At 37.6% G+C, this 10,000-nt stretch overlaps 1 protein-coding gene across 1 annotated transcript in view; it reads left to right on the forward strand.

The window, feature by feature from the left end:
- 5PtaseI (inositol polyphosphate-5-phosphatase A) overlaps nt 1-10,000 on the forward strand; it is a 297,544-nt gene that overhangs the window by 82,497 nt on the left and 205,047 nt on the right. Inside the window, exon 11 of the mRNA XM_068349793.1 lies at nt 1,086-1,193. Within this exon, the coding sequence (XP_068205894.1) occupies nt 1,086-1,193 (108 nt within the window). The remainder of the gene's footprint in view (nt 1-1,085; nt 1,194-10,000) is intronic.

Consider the following 10,000-nt stretch of genomic DNA (forward strand, 5'->3'; position numbering starts at 1 on the left):
CACTCATGGTGCCAAGCATTAGGACGACATCTGCACGTCAAGCACCGTTCCCATCAAAGTCCTGGAATCGTCCTGTAATCCCCAATTCCAGTTGGGAATGTTAGCTTCAAGTCTCTCTCTCTCTCTCTCTCTCTCTCTCTCTCTCTCTCTCTCTCTCTCTCTCTCTCTCTTCCATCAACTTGGAGAGTGAGGAAAGGATGTTCCTCTGAGATGATGATCTTCTCTATTGGACATCCAGATTTTCTCAAGTCAAGTGTCTGGAATTTTGCGAGGCTCTTTCTTGTGCTTCTCTTTCTTTCAAAGTATTGAAGAAGTCTGTTTACCTTTGGGAGCGTACTTTCCCCACTTCGCCAGCTAGAGATCTGTCTCACTACGGTTCCATTCCATTTTATGGCATTCATTTTTTTTTTATTCTCCTCTTTGATGTCTATGGCTTTAGGTGTAACGCTAGATAAAAAAAAAAAAAAAATAGATCAACCAGTTAGTAAACTTTCTTGGCCATGATTTTAATATTTCTCTTGTAGTAGTATAGCTAAGAATTGGCTTCAAACAGCAATTCATTGAAAGAAAGTCTCCTTGATACTATTTCATTCCTTTTACGTACTTGAAATGAAGACATAGTTATGTTCTGAAGTATGTGGTTGTTTATATAGAGACGGAAGGTGGTAAATAGAAAAAATAATAATTATCAAGATTCGAGAATTTTTTTTCAGAATTTGTTCTCACAATCTTTGCAAACTATTCTAATTTTATCTGGATCTTTAACCTATTAGTCTATACCATTTCAGTTTGGACAATTATACTAAGTAGGGTTTATGAGATTTTCAATATTTTTTACAAGTACACTTCTTTATATGATATTAGGCCTCAATATATATAAATTTTATGATAATTCATTTTCATGTGGAATTATTTGCTCCCTTTATACAGAAACGTCATATGTGATATTTTTCAATTTTCTGTGATTGAAAAACATTGGAAACAAATCATACTTTTCAAAGTTGTTTTGATCTTTACAATTTGTTTATTTATCAATTTTGATAATACATCAGCCCATTTGCATTGTTTCCCTTTCCTTTTTGCAGACACCAGCCAAGTATGAATTCAACTACGCCGTAAAGGACGATTACTCTGGTAATGACTACAGCCACGGAGAGGCCCGCAACGGATATGACACCAGTGGGTCATACCAGGTCAGTTGATGACTTTTTTTTTCTTATGTTTTTGTATTATTAATTATTTTGACTTTTTCTATTTCCATGAAATCAGAAGAACCAAATTGTTTTAAAAGTATAACTTTTACTTGGGGCCAAAGAAAAATTATACAATATAATTTTTCAGGAAGTTGAAATTATCGGCCGGCGCACCGCTGTTTAGACATCTTATTATTTAGATATATAATGCTATTTCATGGATATAATATCTTTCATGAAATTAATTTCAAGAAATGAATGTGTATTAATCAATATACCTTTATGAATAATCGATTATAGTGAGATCCTATGGATGGGTAGCTGGCTCTAATCTAGTGAAGCCCTTTTCACTCAGTTTGGCAGTTAGCTCTATCTAATGGTGCCTTGCTGATTCAGTTGAGTAGTTGGGAAACTAGCTGGCTTTATCTAGTGAGGCCCTATTCACTCAGTTGGGTAGCTGGCACTACAGTATCTATTGAGGCCCTGCTCATTCAGTTCGGTAGCTATCTCCATCTAGTAAGGCCCTGTTCACTCAGTTTGGTGCTGTCTCTATCAAGTGTATCAAGTGAACCCCTACTAACTCAGTTGGGTAGCTGGTTTTACCTAGTGAGGCTCTAATCGCTCAGTTGGGTGGGTAGCCGACTCTACCTAGTGAGGCCCTGCTGACTCAGTTGGATATCTAGCTCTATCAAGTGAGGCCCTCTTCAGTCACTTGATTAGCTGGCTCTATCTAGTGAGGCGCTGTTCACTCAGTTGGGTAACTGGCTCAATCTAGTGAAGCTGCTGACTCAGTTGGGTACCTAGCTCTATCTAGCGAGGCTTTGTTCACGCAATTGCGTTGCTGGCTTTATCTAGCGAGGCCCTCTTCATTCAGTTGAATAGCTGGCTCTATCTAGTGAGACCAAGTTCAATCAGTTGGGTAGCTAAGTCTATTTTATATGCCCCAAGCTCAAATAACCTAATTGGTTGTTCGTTTGACATTACTTCGGCCGTCCCAACTATGAGGAAATTGATTATGTTAAACACCAGTGGTTGAGAAGGAAATATCTTCATTGATAAATAGATATTAGACTTAGCCAACATAACCTTCCTTCCTGTGTTGCTTTGTAAAAAAAAAAAATAATTGTGTTTATAAATATTCATGTCGTTTACTGGAATAGCATTCGTAAAAATAGCGTTTATTTGTCTTCCATATTTCTTGACTATAAACATTTCAGAAAGAATTTGCGAAGTGTATATTTAATTTCTTTTTAACAATTATAGCCAAGCTATTTATAATTTCAATAGTCAGGATTTTAAAAACATTCCTTAACATGAAATATCCTCTTAGTAAGTTCAGGAGTACTGTAATTATTTCTTACATTCCAGTTAATCAAATACCCGACACTTAGCAGGAAAATGGATAAACTGTATATTTTCTTAATCCAAATATTTTAGTAGTAAATACTGGGTACAATCAACACTTTTTGTCTTTCGTGCGCCTGAATGCTGTTAAGTAGTGCTGCCAGCACTTAATCAACCTCTCCCCTGTACCCCGACCCCTTCCTGTTTTCCAAGCCAAAGTCATTTACTCATGAAGTTAATGCGTCGTAAGTGCATGTATTTATGAGTGCGAGGAGGCTCGCTTTTGGCAGTCTCTGTTAATGGGATCTGACCATGCGAGTTTGCCAGGTTCCTTTTCGAATGGGCTCGCGTCTTGATTATGATAGCTGGGATAGAAATTTTGTGACTTGTCGCTGTAGTGATGATCGAGTCTCTCTCTCTCTCTCTCTCTCTCTCTCTCTCTCTCTCTCTCTCTCTCTCTCTCTCTGGTACTGGTGCGTGTGCTTTGTAAGATTTACATAATTATTTTTGTTCCTATTTTAACAGTTCTCTTGCTTGAGGGTGCACTTGGGCACACTATTCTATCTTATCTCTTCCTCTTGATTTTTTAAAGTTTTTATAGTTTTTGAATGTTGCTACCGTTCATAAACCATTTTATTTTAAGTGTTCATTACTTCAATTGTAACTTATTTCTTTCCTTCTTCCTTTCCTCACTGTAGCTTTACCTAAAAGCATTTAATATCCAAAGTAGCTTCGCCTGGAACAGCCTTTATTGCATGTGTTCGTGGAACGTTGCCTTGTTTTAGGGGATAGAGAGCATTCGAAGTTCACTCATAGGGCGATGTTATACTCACCTAATTTACTTAATAGTTTTCTTCTTCTTTTTCTTCTTCTTCATAAAAGGTGGGGTTGCTGGGCGGTGAAGTACTTATGGTCTTTTTTTAATGGATTTGTAAGGGGGAAGACCAAAAACGAAATCTCTACTTACGAAGTCTTGTTTGTTTTTAGTTTATGTACATACACACACACACACATTATATATATATATATGTATGTATATATATATATATATATATATATATATATATATATATATATATATATATATATATATATATATCTAAATAAATGTTGATAATTTTTTTCAGCCAAGGGTTTAGGGCTGCAAACCTTTGTCCCAGGCAATATGATGATTTTCACATTGTAGAACGATGATGTTATTATTTTCCTATCCCAAAATCTCACATCACCGAAAATCATAACTTTCATCGACTTCAGAAGAACTGTATCTGCCATTTTTCGGCCATTTCCACTCTATAGGGGTCCACAACCCTTAACTAGGTGCTCCACTGCCTTGATACTGAGCTCAAACAGATAGAACTTCCCATGGCAATAGTGTCCACATTAAATCTCTGGCTATCTATGCGATGGCCTCACTCTGAAAATAAACTGACCTGACTAATGTGGTTGCATTTGGCCTTAAGAATGATAGCCATTCGCCATAGAGAGCATTTCCTTACCCAAAGGGTTCACAACCCTTAGCTAATCGCTCTTCACCCTTAATACAAGGCACATTAGAATACCAACCCATTATCAGTCGTGAGACATTTCTCCTGAAAAACTATGAGCAACGATAACAGGGTAGGTTTCTTCAGATGTTGAAAGTAATAGTGGTTTAATAATGGTATTTTTAGATGGTTGTAAGTGGTTTTTATTTCATAGAAAATAGTAATGTTTTTCTCAGAGCCTAGAAGATAATGGCAGTAATTAATTTTACTAACACTCCTTGAAAAACTGGATTAACACTGCTCCAGCAAGTAGCGTAGAAATTAGTATTAATTTCCTGCATGCAATAATGATAAACTTCTTTTCAGGTAATATAATCTTTTAGTTGTAAGCCTTAAGTATAGTAATTGTAACAAAATTTCACATAGAACTTTTAGTCCTATAGAGCAACATGTTTTCCTTGTAGATTCCTTATAGTTCGTTGGGTCACAGCACCAACCTTTTTTATGCACAGGAAACAGGAATTTTTTTGTGTACAGTAGATCCTTCAAGTAAAATCACCAAATTTATTGTGTACAGTAGACCCTTCAGGTAACATTACCAACTTTTTCTTGTGCACATTAGATCCTTCAGATGACATCACCAACTATTTCATGCACAGTAGATCCTTCAGGTAACATTAGTCAACATTCCTCCCACACAGGTCTTGCTTCCTGACGGACGCGTCCAGACAGTGGAATATACAGTCAGCAAGGACGGTGGCTTCCTCGCTAACGTGGTCGCCAAAGGAGTCAAGACATACGCTTAAACGACACGGCTTTACCCTAGTAAAGCTTTGATTAGGAATAATTGATGTGATCACCAGAATTCATCTGTTGAACAATTATTCTATCTCCTTATTTATGAATATGTGGCACTCTTTAAATATGTATTTTAGTTAAATAAATGGATGTATTTGAATTTAGTCACTGTTTCACCCTCTCGATGCTCGATGCTTTAAAGTTGCATTTGGAGTCACTGGTTTAGATTTCTTTGACCAGTACTGTACTTGAATCAAACCTTCAAATGTTACGATAGCTTGATTGGACTTCCTTTCAGATGAATTAGGCTTATTATTCTACCCAGTACTGTACTGTGTCCCTACGATTACGTCTTGTGGTACACTGTAGACATCACATTAAAGATCTTTCCAGCGGTCACCTTTTTAGCTTTCTGCTAAACCTTCGTTCCCTTTTCCATTTTGCAGTGCAGTTTCTTAACTCATACTTCATATTGCAAGTTTTTGGATCTGTTTCCAAAGGTCCAGATCCATTAGATATATATTTTTATATATAATGGAAAAGTTATTCAGCCATTTTTTGGAATAGCCTGACTCTACCGGGCGAGAACCCATTCACAAAAAGGAAAATGTGTTCACGTGCTCATAACACTGGTTTACAAAGAAATTGAGGCAAGCACAAAAATACCCGTTTTACCTAATTTGGGGGTGCGGAATTCAAATTTGAAATCCGTTTTTACTCATCACCTCTAGTTTATTTTAGATATGCATAGTGTGCATTTTGTGCATATACGGTACATAAAGGCGTATATGCATTCAGGGTTAATTCTAAAATTGTGAGACATGGCTTATTTTTTAGTTATTATGCACTAAATGTAAGTGATTGCATTACATTATTTATATAATTAAATATCAATACGGATTTTGGCAGTTAGAGCAGCAGGTCTCAATCCACACTCAGTAGAGCTCTGTCAGTGATTGGAAGAGGTTGTCTTGCAGGTGGCGCAAGAGTTGGTGTCCCTCAACTATCGTGTTACACATCTTTTGGGTAGCTAAATATTAGTATTACATTTTCCAATGCACATTTTATTGCCTTGCATATGATTTAGTTTTACTCTGTTATATTTTCAAATTCTCCAATGGCTTCAAGCACATCAAAACATCGAGGATGCCTCAACAAGGCCAATTCTTTCTGCTACGTGTGTGGGGACTTCACAACAGTTGCACAGCGTCGAACCATCACTTCCCTCCTCAGAACCACCTACTTTCACTATTTTGATTTTAAAATTGGTGATCAGGACAAGTCTTGGGCTCCACTCATCTGTTGTAAACCCTGCTACAATGGACTAACTGCATGGTTTAATGGCAAGAAAGCGGCTTTCAACTTTGCTGTCCCGATGGTTTGGAGAGAGCCACGAAGCCATGCAGATGATTGTTATTTTTATTTAATTAATATAACTGGTTTCAATGCATCTTCTAGGAAAAAGATCAAATATCCCAACCTTCCATCTGCTATGAGACCCGTTCCCCATTCAGATGATCTTCTTGTACCCACACCTTCAGTAAATAAGGATCTTCTTTCCTCATCAGATGAAGAAATGCCTTCAAGGGAGGATACTGCCGAGTCTGTATTTTTGGAAGATATCGAGTCTACATATTCAGGAACAAGTGGCAACGAGCCACACTGGATCACGCAATAAGACCTGAATGATCTTGCTCGTGAGATTTGTACCTGTCAAAACAGCAGTCAGAGCTCTTGGCTTCTCGGCTTAAACAGTGGAACCTAGTCCAGGAAGATGTAAGGATCACCAGTTTCAGGAATCGGAACAAAGACCTTGCTTCCTTTTTCGACATGGAAAACAAATTGTGCTACTGCACAAACATACCTGGCTTGTTCACGTCCCTTGGTTTGCCACATAATCCTTCAGACTGGCGTCTTTTCAAAGACTCTTCCAAGCGAAGTCTCAAGGCTGTGCTTCTGCACAACGGAAATAAATATCCCAGCATTCCCATTGCACACTCTGTCCATCTAAAGGAGTCCTATGACAATATTGAGCTTCTTTTAGAAGCTATTAAGTACAGCGAGTACCAATGGAGTCTGTGTGGGGGCCTCAAGGTCATTGGTCTTCTTATGGGTATGCAAGCGGGCTTCACAAAGTACTGTTGTTTTCTCTGTCTCTGGGATAGTCGAGCTGTATTCCAGCATTACAAGCAGAAAGACTTGGGGTCTAGAATCACTTTTGTTCCTGGCGAACACACAGCGTCAAGGGGAATCCTCTGGTGGACATGAATAAGGTGCTTCTTCCTCCTCATCACATCAAGCTTGGTTTGATGAAGAATTTCGTGAAGGCGTTGGACAAAAATGGTGCTGCTTTCCAACACCTGTCTACTGTGTTCCCAGGTGTTAGTGTTAGTGCTGCTAAGCTCAAAGAGGGCATCTTTGTCGGACCTCCGATCCGAGAAGTGGTCAAGGATACTGATTTTGAGGAGCTTCTTAACTTAAAGGAACTGAGAGCATGGGAAGCATTCAAGTCAGTCTGTAGTAGCTTCCTTGGTAACACACGCGTACCAGATTACCAAGCCTGTATTGAAAAGTTGCTAAAGTCTTACGAGGATATGGGGTGCCGAATGTCACTCAAGATTCATTTTCTCCATTCCAGCCTCAACTTTTTCTCGCCAAACCTTGGAGCAGTGAGTGATGAGCATGGAGAAAGATTCCACCAAGACATTACGAAGATGGAGAGTAACTATCAAGGCAAATGGAACCCCGGCAGGATGGGAGACTTCTGCTGGATGCTCTTGTGTGACATCCCGGAGGCAAAATACACCAGATCTTCTAAGAAAACACACTTTTGACTGTTTGTGGTACTATGAATTGTGTAATTGTGTCGTCCAAGTATATTGATTCAATCAGTGTTCTTTATCTATCCTGTTTTATCTGTTATAAGGTGCTGTATCTCTTGAAATGTGCAAATATATTCTTTGTTTATACAAAAATGAGAATATTTAAAAGCCAGAAAACTAGAGGTGATAGAGCAAAACTATTTATAAGTTTGAATTTAGCACACCCAAATTAGAAAAAACACCTATCCCCATTCTTGCATCAGACCAATTTTTTTTTTTTTTTTTTTTTTGTAAACCAGAATGGCTTGGTCTGCAGAACTAGCAGCGACACAAAACAACGAAATAAAGCCCTTTGTTTTCAGTCGGTTGCTAGTTTAGTCATTTGTTCTGCCTACGAAGATTAAGTTTTGATTCAGCTGATATATCGCCAAAATAAAAAAAAAATAAAAAATTAACAGGATTATTTTAATTTTACATAAGATCAAAGGAAACTCGTATCTGAGTTAGCAGATAGTAATTCCCCCTCCTTCGTTATCACACCTCAACGCCCACTTTTGCTCCCCTTTTCACACCCTTGTTGTTGTTGTTGTTGTTGTTGTTGTTGAGCAAGAGGAGGATAAAACATCATTTCCTCTCTTCTCTTAAACTGGAAAATAAAGGAAGTATTTTATTCATCACCTGGAATCCAGCTCGCAGACCCTTATGAATATTTTCTACCGCTCACAGTGCGGCAACTTTAATCTGGAGAACCGAGAGACACACTGTAGGCAAGGCTTCAAATTCTCTCTCTCTCTCTCTCTCTCTCTCTCTCTCTCTCTCTCTCTCTCTCTCTCTCTCTCTGGTTAGGGATCCCTTTTGAAGAAAAATATCCAATATCCCTTTCATCAGGTGTTTATCCCTTGCTTTTCTGAAGAGCTTAAAATTTTATGGCGACACTTTTCCAAGCAATTTTAAAGTGCCTTGGGTCCTGAAGGTGCCTCTTTCTGAAAGACTATTTGCAAGTTTTCGTTCATCGTGAGGATCGTGTTGTTTTTATTTTTTTTTAATATCTTTCGGTTACGGTGAAATATATTTTCTTGGTATCTTATCTCCTGCAATTTTTTCCTATTACCATTCTTGATTTTTTCTTTTTGTATTTGATATCTTTCGGTTACTTTGAAATATATTTTCTTTGTATCGTATCTCCTGCAATTGTTTCTTATTATCTATCTTGATAATCTCATATATATTTTATTTGTTTTCCATGCCATAGATATATATTTAGGAAATGTAGATATTTGGTACAGTAATAAAAATTTGTGATGAAAAGGATTGAGAGAGAGAGAGAGAGAGAGAGAGAGAGAGAGAGAGAGAGAGAGAGAGAGAGAGAGAGAGAGAGAGAGAGAGAATCTTTGTCATCAAAAGAAAATGATGTAAAAAGAAGACTTTACAATACACCCGGATGTGGGGAAACAAGAAGAGTTGGAATCTCTTTTATGAGGGAAATAGGTATTTTAATCTCTTTTAAAAAGGGCAAAGAGTCTTTTGTTCCATCTTAATTTAAAATATTGAAAAGCCTTTCATGATTCCTATTCATTTTTTATATTTTATTATAGAAGTTGGTAATAAAAGAGGCCTCTAATTGGATGACAAATCGTACTAAACGCAGTAGCATAACTTTGATGTTTATCACGTTAATTACACTTTAACATTGATAGCAATTGCCTTTGACTGTTTCGTTAGAATCCTTTTTTTTTTTTTTTTTTTTTTTTCATCTCTGATCGGCGGCCCATTGGAAACGTCCCTGCCTGGCAATCTGTTGGACTGGGATTTGAGACCCATTCAAGCTCGATAGTTTCTTGTTTTGTGTGCAACCTCAGCATCCTTGTGAAGTAAGGATGGTGGGTTTGAGGGAGCCTATAGGCATACTTGCTGAGTCACCTGCAGCCATTGCCTGGCCCTCCCTGGTTCCAGTTTGCGTAGAGAGGGAGCTTGAACACTGATCCGCATCCTCCGTATTCTCCCGACTTGGCACCATGCGACTTCTGGCTATTCCCGAAAATTGAATCGACGATGAAAGGGAAACATATTGACACCAGTGAAGACATCAAATCGAACACGACAAAGCAAATAAAGTTATTGAAGAAAAAGGACTTCCAGAAATGTTTTCAAAAGTGGCAGGCACTGTGGAGTAAGTGTGTATGTGCCGAAGGAGAGTACTTTGAAGGAGATTAGTGACAAAACATGTTAATGTTCGTAATTTAATAAATATTCACACATTTACCGAACTTTTTGATCACCCCTCGTGTATATATATATATATATATATATATATATATATATATATATATATATATACAGTATGTATATATATATA

This window comes from Palaemon carinicauda, chromosome 26 (genome assembly GCF_036898095.1).
Source record: "Palaemon carinicauda isolate YSFRI2023 chromosome 26, ASM3689809v2, whole genome shotgun sequence".
Taxonomy (NCBI): Eukaryota; Metazoa; Arthropoda; class Malacostraca; order Decapoda; family Palaemonidae; genus Palaemon; species Palaemon carinicauda.